The sequence below is a fragment of the Ursus arctos genome, unplaced genomic scaffold (genome assembly GCF_023065955.2).
Source record: "Ursus arctos isolate Adak ecotype North America unplaced genomic scaffold, UrsArc2.0 scaffold_32, whole genome shotgun sequence".
In the NCBI taxonomy this organism is placed as follows: domain Eukaryota; kingdom Metazoa; phylum Chordata; class Mammalia; order Carnivora; family Ursidae; genus Ursus; species Ursus arctos.
In genome coordinates, this window is record NW_026623008.1 from 7,215,903 (window position 1) to 7,228,876 (window position 12,974).

At 38.2% G+C, this 12,974-nt stretch overlaps 1 protein-coding gene across 6 annotated transcripts in view; it reads left to right on the forward strand.

Moving 5' to 3' along the window:
• KIF1B (kinesin family member 1B) overlaps nt 1-12,974 on the forward strand; it is a 135,244-nt gene that overhangs the window by 34,358 nt on the left and 87,912 nt on the right. For all 6 annotated transcript variants that reach the window (XM_026519872.4, XM_044391495.3, XM_044391496.3 and 3 more), the window contains exons 3-8: nt 1,116-1,192; nt 1,966-2,145; nt 5,142-5,207; nt 9,037-9,215; nt 9,772-9,883; nt 12,209-12,286. In XM_026519872.4, the coding sequence (XP_026375657.1) occupies nt 1,116-1,192; nt 1,966-2,145; nt 5,142-5,207; nt 9,037-9,215; nt 9,772-9,883; nt 12,209-12,286 (692 nt within the window). The remainder of the gene's footprint in view (nt 1-1,115; nt 1,193-1,965; nt 2,146-5,141; nt 5,208-9,036; nt 9,216-9,771; nt 9,884-12,208; nt 12,287-12,974) is intronic.

Sequence of the window (12,974 nt, forward strand, 5' to 3'; positions counted from 1 at the left end):
TTGTGTCCTGAGCAGCAGCTGCCCTGGACAGATTTATTTTTTAATCCTGATCTCACTGATAGCCTGGGATGTGGCCGTGCCTTAGAGAAGTGGATGGGTGGAGATGTCTGGTCTTTGAGGAGATTTCATGACCATATGTTATAAAGATTCTGTTCTTTATAGAATATGAAATATGAGGCGCTAACGCTTTGTGTGTATGAGAAAGTAGGAGAGGCTAAGCCTCAGCATTCAGACAGTCCCTGAAGTATAGTGTGACTGGATTAATCACACAAGAAATACTTTCATTAGGGGCAGTAAGGCTTCGTGCTTTTCAGTCAAAAAGTAATTTTGCTGTCTAGGGGCGCCTGTGTGGCTCAGTTTGTTAAGCGTCTGACTTCAGCTCAGGTCATGATCCCGGGGTTCTGGGATCAAGCCCAAGTCAGATTCCCTGCTCAGCGAGGAGTCTGCTGCTCCCCTTTGTCCCTCCCCCCTGCTCGTACTTGCACATGCTCTCTGTCTCTGTCTCTCTCTCTCTCTCAAATAAATAAAATCTTTAAAGAAAAAGTAATTTTGTCGCCTACAACATTCTGCAGATGATTTGTGGTCTGTGATTCCACTGTATACACTAACATAATACACACATGTACATGTATACATACATATATATAACATGTTTTTATCAAATGTGGATTTCAGAAAAAAGACTGTCTTTCTGATGAAAAAGATCTTTAAAAAGGGTTTATTGCAGGCAGTAGTTGTATTCAGTAATTCTCTAATTTTTATTTCTAATATATTGAAATATTTATGCAAATAGTTATGTGGCCCGTTTCTGAATTTTGGCTGCTTATTTACCTATGGTTCAGCCATAAAATATTTACTGAGCACCTGCTATGTGCCAGGCTGTGTTCTGAATCCTGGTGGCACCCAATGAATGTTGATGGTCTGATTCTTTTAAGTTCTGTATACAGATCCTGCCTATTACAAATGTGATTATTTTTGTTTTTTGATTGCCTTCTTCAGATTCAGTGGGATGAATTTACTGATTTGGATGTTTTCAACTTACAATATAATATCATGTTGAACTAAAGAACATGTAACTGAGTGACTTATAAAATCAAATCATTTTCATTCTCTAGGTATTATTAACCCAAAGAACCCAAAGGAAGCTCCAAAGTCCTTTAGTTTCGACTACTCCTACTGGTCTCACACCTCGGTGAGTATACTTACTAAGGTGTAGTGTAATACAACAGTGCAGGTTGTGAATAGTTTTGAAAGAGCTTGAAGGTCCAGGAGTACCGAGATGACCAACACCTAGGAAAATGGAGAGTACCTTTGCAGTACCCTTCTTAGTAAAGAACCCCAAATCTTGCTGGCTTCTAGGGATTGTTCCTGAACTACAGTTTGCACTGCTTCTCTTCATTACATGTTTTTTGTTTGTTTGTTTTTCTGTTTTGTGCTGGAGTAGGTAGGAGAGGTTTTAAACTATTGACAGAGCCTGATGGCCAACAGAAGGGCCTGTGAAGGGGATTGGACAACATTTGTCACTGAAAGCTAGGTTTATTGAGAAATAGCCATACTACCTGGAGTGAGTGCAGAGAAGTATTTTTATACGTGGACTTGACCTTTGAGCTTTTAGTACCATTTTCCATTAAGAAAATTGTCTTGCACCTTTCTATGAATGGAAGAGTGATACTTTTAAGGTTATGGAAAGTGACATGTAATCAACTGAGATAACGTCATGTAGATGTTTTTGTGTATGGCTGAGCTGGATGACTCTGTGTGTGTGTGTGTGTGTGTGTGTGTGTGTGTGTGTGTTTAATAAGAGAAAAATAAGCTATGTGTAGGAGGGACTTAAAAACTTTATAATGTATTTTAATAGGTGACTGTTGAGATTCCAAACACTTAAATTTATTATAGTAGTAATCAAATAAGCATAGGAAAGAATACGAATAAAATGCCATTTGTTTTTTCTTTTAATCTTTACAGCCTGAAGATCCCTGTTTTGCATCTCAAAACCGTGTGTACAATGACATTGGAAAGGAAATGCTCTTACATGCCTTTGAGGGATATAATGTCTGTATTTTTGCCTATGGGCAGACTGGTGCTGGGAAATCTTATACAATGATGGGTAAACAAGAAGAAAGTCAGGCTGGCATCATTCCACAGGTAAAAAAACAAAAAACAACAAAAGACCTCTGTTTAATATTACTCTTAGTCTTTGACTGCCGTAAGAGTTGTTTTTATTTAGCAAACATTTGTTCAGGGACTATCATATGCAAGGCACAAAAATAAATCACTTGTTCCTTTCCCTCAAAGGAGTTAATAGTCTAATGGAAAAGACTGACTTGTATACATGTCTGTTTTTAAAGGTGGGCAAGTTGCCATTCTGTAAAGGTTTTCCTGTATACCCCTGTCTGGGTTTGAACAGTGTTACCGACTCCTTAAAAAAAATGGTCGTATGTACCAGGCTTTGTTCTGAATCCTGGGAACACCTAACCCATGTTGTTGGTCAGATTTTTTTCCCAAGTCCCATTTATACATCACCTTTTAAGCATGTGATTATTTTTTAGTTTTTCGATTGCCTTATCAGAGATATTTTCCTTTTATCTTATTAATTTAATACTATCGTGTTAAGCTTGAACAGTCTGAGAATTCTTAAGAGCAGTATCTTTTGACCTTGTATTGTTTGGAATGGAGAAAAGTTGTGGCATAGGTATTTAGAAGGAACTTCTCTCATTAATAACAGAAATGTGGTTTGCTGTTATTGGTGTTATTTAGAATTAATTTTAAAGTGTTTTTTTGGTTTTTGTTTTTGTTTTTCTACTATAGGTCTAGTATGACCTCTCTGTATTCTGAGAATAAAATACATAAGAGAGCAATAGCTACTTTTTCTTTTTTTTTTTTTTAAAGATTTTATTTATTTATTCGACAGAGATAGAGACAGCCAGCGAGAGAGGGAACACAAGCAGGGGGAGTGGGAGAGGAGGGCAGGCTCACAGCAGAGGAGCCTGATGCGGGGCTCGATCCCAGAACACCGGGATCACGCCCTGAGCCGAAGGCTGATGCTTAACCGCTGTGCCACCCAGGCGCCCCAATAGCTACTTTTTCTAATGGATTGTTGGACTATAATTTTAAATTCAACTGTATAATTGAAATGCTTAACTATCAGTAAAGATGAAGAATTTTCTTCTAGAATATTTTCTTCTGTAAAAAATATATGTCAATATTAAGACATATACTTGGGAATTGTCCTTTATATATAGGAATAGCAGTAATTATAATTAGAGAAAATACTGTGTGCATTCACCATGTGCAAGCACTGGTCTAAGTGTTTTACAGATATTCACTCTGCTAATCCTCCTAGTTTGACCCTAAGAAGTAGATGCAGTTGTTACTTTTATTTTATTTGTTTCCCTCATTTTAAAGAAGAGGAAACAAGGCACAGAGAGGTCATGTCACTTGCCCAAGGGAGTGGCAGAGCCATAATCCAAATGCAGGCAAGGTGGTTCTGGAGGCTTTGCTCTTACTACTGTGTAATCCTTCTTTAGCAGTGAGATAATTTTTTGTAGATTATAGCAAGTTACATTAAACAATCCTGTTTATTCCATCATTATACTTAGTTTCTACTTCCTTCTCCTTAATTTGTTTTTGTATAATTACATATGTATCTCTTTCCTGGTAGAATTTTGAAACATTTTATTTTAATGCAAAAGCATAATTTTTTAAAACAGGATTATCATTTAGAAAGTGCCATTTATAATAAATTTTGAATTCTCTTTAGACTTCTAGGGAATCACATATAGTTCATTTTCCAAAGCTTTATTGATTTCCTAAACATTGAATGTATAGCAAATGAAAATTCAATAGGATTTTAGTAAGTATTCCTATTAAACTATCACATAGTTTGAATAAATTCAAAGGATGGGGAGAGTGAAATTTTATGATTTTCCTGATCTAGAAAAATTAATGTTTTCTATTGGAAATGTCGCTGTGTGATAGAGTAGCCTCTTATAAAGGGCTTGGAATCCTAAGACACAGGTAAAGGGTAAAATTTTAAACAGTCAAAATTCTTCTTCTTCTTCTTTTTTTTTTTTTTTAAGATTTTATTTTTAAGTAATCTCTACACCCAATGAGGGGCTTGAACTCACAACCTTGAGATCAAGAGTTGCATGTTCCACTGATTGAGCCAGCCAGGCGCCCCCATACAGTCAAAGTTACTCTTAAATACCTTCATTTACTCCCTTGAAATAGTACGCATTCTCTCTTTATACATATGTATGTATGATTTGTAATGTATATAGTAACTGACAATGTAAGATAAAATTTATGTAGCATGATAAATAAAATGCGTGCAAAATGTAGAGTTTTTTGTTGTTTTTTGTTTTGTTTTTTTTAAAGATTTTATTTATTTATTCGACAGAGATAGAGACAGCCAGCAAGAGAGGGAACACAAGCAGGGGGAGTGGGAGAGGAAGAAGCAGGCTTACAGCAGAAGAGCCTGATGTGGGGCTCGATCCCAGATCGCCGGGATCACGCCCTGAGCCGAAGGCAGACACTTAACCGCTATGCCACCCAGGCGCCCCTTTTTGTTTTGTTTTTGTCAGAGAGCAAGCGCGCGCACTTGTGCGCACAAGCAGGGGGAGCAGCAGGCAGAGGGAGAAGCAGGCTCCCCACTAAGCAAGGACCCGATGCAGGACTTGATCCCAGGACCCTGGGATCATGACTCCAGTCGAAGGCAGACACTTAACTGAAAGAGCCACCCAGGATCCCCAAATGTAGTTTAATAGTAGCTTGCTACATAATAATACTAATAGTAGAGTCACAGTTACTCTAGGATAGTGTGAAGAATTGAATTCACATAAATTTAATGTGCCAGGGACCTAACACAGGAAGAGACAGAACTCCTCCTCATCCCCTAAATGTGGCTTGCTTTCTAAGGAAACATTTCTGAGATGCTGTCATCAAGGGAGAATAAAGATGAGAGGAGGAGAATGCATTCACAACTGCCCTTTTATTTCATTCAGAGCATTCTCCTTTGATGTTGTTGCCATTAATATTTTGAGAAAGAGAAAAGGGATCTCACTAATTTGTTTAGCACTCATGGGTATCTTTGTACTTCTCTCATTTATGCTGTCCACGCCTCTCTCCTTCTGCTTCTGTAGTTATGTGAAGAACTATTCGAGAAAATCAATGACAACTGTAATGAAGAAATGTCTTACTCTGTAGAGGTGAGTACAACCGTGGGTTAAAGCCACAGGCCTCTGGACTCCATTCCCTCCAATGTTACTTTTCAGTGGTCGCAGATGAGGACTGTGCTGTAGATCACTTAACCACTCCCCCAGTTTTGTATTCTTCTACGTTTTGGTTCATCATGAATAATGTTGCAATTAAATCCTTGTTGGTAAGTCAGCAGCTTGTTCGTAAGCTTTATTTTTTAGTTGTTTCCTTTATCCAGTTGTCAAACAATACATGTAAATTAGCAATGGCTTTTTAGAAAGAAACACTGTACCAACTTCCAGTCCCATCAGTAGCGTATAAGCACCCATTGTGTCCTTCCCAACTTCTAGTATTTTTGTTTTTTCTCTGCCAACTTGATAAGGGCACTCTTTCTCACTTATTTAAATTAGAGTTTCTTTGATGATTAGTGTAATTGAACATCTTGTAAATTATGCGTATGCTTGTTTACATTTTGGGATTGCAGTGTTTATCTTAATCATTTGTGTGAACTCTTTTCCCCTTTCATATTTATTAATAGTGATTTTTGACAGGCATTGGTTTTTAAAATCTATATAAACAGATCTCTTCCCCCCTCCCCCTTTTATAATTGCTTATAGTCTTATTCTTCATCCAGTGTATACTCTAAGAGACCTATAGAATCACATTATATACATTAATTTATTTGATAAACATTTCTATTCGTTGATATGTGCTTTTTGAAGCTGTTGTTTCACTTACCTCCAGTTTTGATACTCAGTTCTGTGGTAACTGAAATTACTAAAATGTTCTGTTTACATGAGCCTGTTGTTCTGAGACATGAAGCTGTTTTTTAAGCAAACTTTTTTTTTAATGTATGTATTGTGATTTTCTATAGGACTTACACAATTCCTAGTTGACCCACTTAGCTGGTTTGGGTTTTTTTCTTTACCTATAAAGTGTTGCATACATTTATAAACTTTAGAGAATTCTGCCTTGTGACTATCATATACCAAGAGGGGAATGTGCTGCTCTAAAAATATTTTTTTGTTAAAATTAATTCTCTAAATAACTTGTCTCATCCTATAACTATTCTTTTTGAAGACTAAATGTATACTGAATGAAAATTCAGTAGATTTTTATTCTTACTAAAATAGCACATATTTTAAATGAATTCAGAGGATAGAGAGAGTGACAGAATGTGACAATTTTTTGAGCTTATAGATAATAAAAGAAGATGCCATTTCCTTTCGTATTGGAGTTCACAGGCTTGCTTGGAGTGCAGTGTAGATCCCTAGTTGATACTGTGGTTCCTTAGGTTTGTGGGGCCTTTGCCTCCTCTCCTGCCTCCCTCCTTCATTTGCTTCGGCCACACTGGCTAAGCTGTTTCTGGAACAATAGGAACTTTCCTACCTCAGGACCTTTACATTTACTTTTTTTTTCTACCTGAAATTTTCTTCCCTTGAATATCTTTTTTTCGAAGTGTTTCAGCTCCTTCAGGTCATTTGCTCAAGTCTTAACCTCTCAACAAAGCTTACTTTGACCACCTTATTTAATACTGCAACTTGTCCTCCACTCCAGCACTCCTGGTCTCTCTTGTCTTGTTCTTTTTTCCCCCATAGTACTCATCGTGTTCTAACCTACTTTATAATTCTGTTTATTTATGTATTTGTTGTTTATTTTATTTAGAGTCATAAGCTCGCTGGGGCAGGGATTTTTGTCTGTTTTATTTACTGACATATGCCACGTGCCTAGAAAGTGTCTGGACGATAATGCTGCTCAGTGAATTGAATTTGCCAAGTGGGGTCTGTAATGGTTGGCTCAGAAGGAAAAGAGCTAGTGCTGGCTTGAGGTGGGTTTGCATGTTCGAGAATAAGTAGCAGAGCACAGCAGCCTTTACCTAGGTTACTTGGGTCCTCATGCTCCCACACCTGTGTGAAAAGAGACAAGTTTTCCAAGAAGATATGGCATCTTTCTGGGATTCTGGAGTGTATGTCCAAGTTTCAAGAATGATTAAAGTACTATTTCACTTTGTATGAAGACCTGCTTTAAGAAGGAATACTTGTTATCCTGTTGTTTTAATCTCATAAGGGATCCATTACTTCAAGGGTTCTCAATATTTAAAAAACTGATTTAAAAATACAGTATAAATATTCAGTCAGATCTGAGACTGAGTGAAAGAAAAAAGCAATAGAAAAGGAGATTCTGTTGTTTCAGACGCTCCGAAATGTGTCTATTGAAATTTAAAGTTGACAAGTGCCGAAATTTTGTGTGCTTGAGTAGCTCGGTGTATGCAAGGGAAGACCATAATGAGGCTTCCCGTGGTGAATTTCCCCCAGTCCAGAGCCTTATTTGCTTAGAAGTCTGATTTTATAGATCAGTCAGGACCAGAAGCATCCTTCAAAGCCAGACTCTTGAGTGAAGCTCATTTAACTTATGTTATGAAGCCACTATTTTTGTTACTTTCCCTTGAGGAAAATTTTTCTCTAGATCAGAACACTCAACATTAGCAAGCCTGGTACATTATCTTCTTGCCTTCCTGTGGACAGACCTCTGTTGGAATCCTGTTGGTTTTTAGTGAGCATGGAATTAGAGAGGGAGGAGATGACTAGATGACTGAGATGTTTGCTTGCCTCAGGTAAAGAAAGGATAGTCTGAGACCTTCATCTCCACGATAGGTAGGAACGGTCCTGCTGGTGGGACGAGAGTTCCGGCAGTGTGTTAGCTGAGGCTTCCTCTTCCCTCACAAGTCGGGGACGGGTCCTGCCATGCCGTCAGGCTCCATGCTGACCAGTGCTCTCTCCTTGTGGCAGATACATGGTTTGTGTGTGGTCAGTCTTACAGTACTAGGGTTGCTGCTCTCTTTTGTCTTCCCTGCCCCGGAATATTGATAGTGTTTCATGGTTTTAACACTAATAGAATTTTTATTTCCAAGCTTTTAGAGTAACCTCACTGTAATCCTCAATTATTGACAACAGCATACATTTTTAGAAGTGTATTAGTTACTGGTAAGTTGCTACTAAAAATGGTATTTTTTCTGACTTAGACAAGTAGCAGCTACCAACTGCCAAGGTAGCCTTCTTACCTCCTTTTCTTTCCTGAGACCGTCAGAAGGCTGGTTCTAAGCTAGTCAGTGATGTCTTTGCAAATATTAATAGAATAAAATGGACTAGACCTGTGACATTTCCCTTTGTAAAGATTGCTGATCTCTCATTGTAGAGTTTTTATTTAAAGTAATCTCTGCGCCCGGTGTAGATCTCTAACTCCAGACCCCAAGATCAAGAGTTGTGTGTTCTACTGGCTGAGCCAGCCAGGTACCCCTAATTGTAGAGTTTGTTGTTGTTTTTTTTTTTTTTTTTTTTTAAAGATTTTATTTATTTGGCAGAGAGAGAGAGAGAGCGCACAAGCAGGGGGAGCCACAGAGGGAGAGGGAGAAGCGGGCTCGCCACTGAGCAGGGAGCCCGATGAGGGGCTCATTCGCAGGAACCTGAGATCATGACCTGAGCCGAAGGCAGACGCTTAACTGACTGAGCCACCCAATTGTAGGCACCCCAATTGTAGAGCTTTTTTTTTTTTTTTTTAAAGATTTTATTTATTTATTTGACAGAGACAGCCAGCGAGAGAGGGAACACAAGCAGGGGGAGTGGGAGAGGAAGAAGCAGGCTCCTAGCGCAGAAGCCTGATGTGGGGCTCGATCCCAGAACGTCGGGATCACGCCCTGAGCCAAAGGCAGACGCTTAACGACTGTGCCACTCAGGCGCCCCCCAATTGTAGAGCTTTTAGTAAAAGCTGTAAAAAATTTTTTTTAATGTGTAGGATTGCTTTTTCAAAGTCCTCCAGTTCACTTTAATAATTTGTTCCTAGGTGAGCTACATGGAAATTTACTGTGAAAGAGTACGAGACCTGCTAAATCCAAAAAACAAGGGTCATTTGCGTGTGCGTGAACACCCACTTCTTGGCCCATATGTGGAGGATCTGTCCAAGCTGGCAGTCACTTCCTACACAGACATTGCTGACCTCATGGATGCTGGGAACAAAGCCAGGTATGGTAGAAATAGACTAATGACTGAAGGCTTTGGCACATTTTCAGTTCCTTTGTTCCCAGTTAAGGATTTGAGACCACCTTTATTCTTATGAAGGTTGCTTTAATTGTAGATCCTCTGACCCTGTGGCTGTGCTGGGGTAAAAAGTAGGCTTCAGCATATTCAGCGTCTTCTCATCAAAACAATGCAGTGCTGAAACATATCAGAACTTTGGTTAAGTTTTAATATCAGGTTTTGATTAAGTCATGTAAAATGTTGGATAATCACATGCCTATGGAAGTAATTGCAGAATAAAGAGTACAGATTAAATGCCTCGCTGGTTTCTAAAGGGACAACTGAGGTATGAAAAATGATTCTGATGCAGAACCTTTGGAGTTGGGGATCACTTGATAGGCTCACAAATAAGGCGTATTGAGAACAATTTGTGTAAGTGACAATCTCATGATCTATGAATAAAGCTGTTGCCTGTGATTGTTATAGTTACGTGGAGCCTGCTGTCCGTTTGAACTTTCATCCAAGAATTCCATTGTCACATGTCACCTTTATGTTTATTTAGGACGGTGGCGGCTACCAACATGAATGAAACAAGTAGCCGTTCCCATGCTGTGTTTACCATTGTTTTCACCCAGAAGAAACATGATACTGAGACCAACCTTTCCACTGAGAAGGTAGGACAACTTCAGTGTCCAAGCTTGAGTTGTATAGAATGGGGATTTTCAGAACTCCCTCTTGCTACCCTCTGCATTTTATGGAGGGGAGAAAGTTGCCCTTTTACTTAACAGGGAATATTTTTTATTTTTTGCTTGTCGTTTTTATTCCCACTCAAAACCAGTTTTGAGTATATGTGTTTTTGAGTGAAATTGCAAGGTAGAAAATAGGGTTAAGAAAAAACAAAGCCTTTGGGTCTCAGAAACTACTCTGTGCAATAGAGTTAAGCAGTTCTGTGGGGGGAAAATCTTAACCTTTTTTTCTTCTTGACTAGAACCTCTTAATTGCTTGTTTGGTATGTAGGTCTTTTTGTTTGTTTTGAGCTCTGATAATGTTATTGTGGGATTAAATATTTAAGCAAACAATTAAGCAGACAAGATGTGTTTTTCCTTGGAAAGTAAAGGACTGCAGAGCAGTCCTGATGCTTTTCGAATAGCTTGCTAATGTCTCCTTTTCTACAGTAGTTAAATATAGTAGACTTTGGAGTTAAACTGCTTGGCTTTAGATCCTGCCTCTGCCACTTTACTGCACTATTACCTTGGGCAAGTTACTTAACCTCTTTGTGCCTCAGTTTTCCCAACCTCATTGGATTGTTAAGATGATTAAATATTGATACAGGTTAGTGCTTGTAATAGTGCCTGCCTCAGAGTAACCATTCAATAAATGTGAATTTTAGTGTTATTATCGTTAGTAATAAATTTATGTTGAATTCTTCTCTGCCTACATACCTAAGTAGCATGCAGCTGGATTTTTAAGCCTAAAGTTAGCTTTATTATACTGCAGTGATAAAAGATCCTTTGCCTTATTAAACTGAGTAGTTTGTGATACTGACATCACTAAAAACTAGGATCACGTTTTACTTGGTGACTTGTTTTTAGCTGAAAATTATTTTAATTTTTAAATTTTTGATTTAAATTCAATTTAGTTAACATATACTATATTATTAGTTTCAGAGGTAGAATTTAGTGATTCATCAGTTGCATGTAACACCCAGTGCTCATCATATCAAGTCCCCTGCTTAATGCCCATCACCCAGTTACCCCATTCCCCCACTCCCCTCCCCTCCAGCAACCCTCAGTTTGTTTCCTGTAGTTCAGAGTCTCTTATGGTTTGTCTCCCTAGCTGAAAATTATTTAAAAAAAAAATACCTTTCATATAGATGATCAAATAACCTGACACTGCTTAGCTGGTTACAGTATTAATGCTGTTTAGTACATCTTGTGTGAAAGCATTTTTTCCTTTTTTCTAAGATGTCACATCTACAAAAATAATGATGTTAATCCTGTAACCATAGCTTCTTTGATAATCCATTTTGGATACTTTTGTCTAATTTTCCTGAAGCTTTTTTTTTTTTAAACAACTTTATTGATTTGTTGAAGTACAATAGACCGCACATATTTAAAGTATAAAATTGAGTTACTGCATATGCACCTATAAAACCAGTATCATAGTCCAGGTCATAACCGCTTCCATTATCTGGGAAAGTTGCCTCATGCCGCTTTATAATCTGAAGTATCACTTCTTCCACCCTGGCACTTAGGCAGTTCTGATCTGCTTTTTGTCACTACAGATTAGTTTACATTTTCCAGAATTTTATATGAATGGAATTACATAGTATGTACTATTTTCTTGCTTCTTTCACCTAGCATAATTTTGAAATTCATCTGTGTTGTCTCGTGCATCAGTTGTTCACTTGTTTTCATTGCTGATTAGTATTCCATCATACAGATGTATCACAGTTAGTGCATTAACTCGCCTGTTGGTGGGCAGTGGAATTGTTTCCAGATTTTGATCATGAAAATGATGATGCAGTGAACATTTGTGTATAAGTCTTTATGTGGATATTTGCTTTTGTTTCGCTTGGTAAATACCTGGGAGTAGAATGGTTGAGTCTTATGGTAGGTGGGTATATGTTTAGCTCTGTAGGTCTGCAACTCTGCTAAACTGTCTTCCAGAGTAATTGTATCATTTTATACTCCCACCAGCAGTGTGTGAGAGTTCCAGGTGCTGGAGGCTTCATATTTAATATGCCATTTAATGGGTTAATGAGTTTTATATTTTTATGACACACTGTTACAAAATATGTCATGTGTATCTTAAAATTACTTATTTTGAACCAAGATAATTGCTGTGAACTTTTGTGCATGCTGTGTCTTCTCGTGCCATATGTAAGAGCCCAAACTAATATTTATAGTCTTCTTCATGCCTAATTTTAAATTTCCTGCTTCTTAATGTTTTCTGGTTCTACTTTGCTTATTTTGAATTGCCCCAATGTTCTTGACCAGGTCAGTAAAATCAGCTTGGTGGACCTGGCAGGAAGTGAACGAGCTGATTCAACTGGTGCCAAAGGGACTCGATTAAAGGTATTTATATTATCAAACAGTTGACCTAGTCAATAAATGTTCTGTAACATAGGTCAACAAACTATGGCCAGTAGGTCAAATCTGACCCACCACCTGTTGTTGTAAATAAAATTTTACTGGGACACAGCCACCTCTATTTGTTCATGTGTTGTCCACAACAGTAAGGCTAAGAGCTTGTGACAGAGGCCACATGGCCTGCAAAACCTTTACAGAAACATTTTGTTGATGCCTGATCTATAAGTTCAATGAAAGATTAGTAACGTAACGTAATAGTTAAGGAGGACTTGATGGTCAAGGTGAGAGCTGAAAGGTGTTTTGAGGAACGGGCTAGATGGAAGCGACACTAATGGGACAGGGATACATAAGATCCAAATGTGAGAACACACATAGCCCTCTCCAGAGGGACACTTACTTAACAAGAGCAGAAATTACATGTTGGTGAGTTGGGGGAAGAAGGCTGTCTGTAAGCTTTTGGGGCAAGCCGTCTTGCCGATACTTGGGACTGTGAGTTAGGCGTGTGGTCCTGGCATGGCATTAAATGAACAGGGGAGAGACTAAGAACTAAAAAATGTTTTTAGAACTTGTGGTCATAAGTAAACAAAAGTGCTAGCACAAGGCTTAGTTGTATCCTATGCATTATAGATGATGTGGCAGTAGAAGAAATTCTTCATCATAATTCTTTCATGTT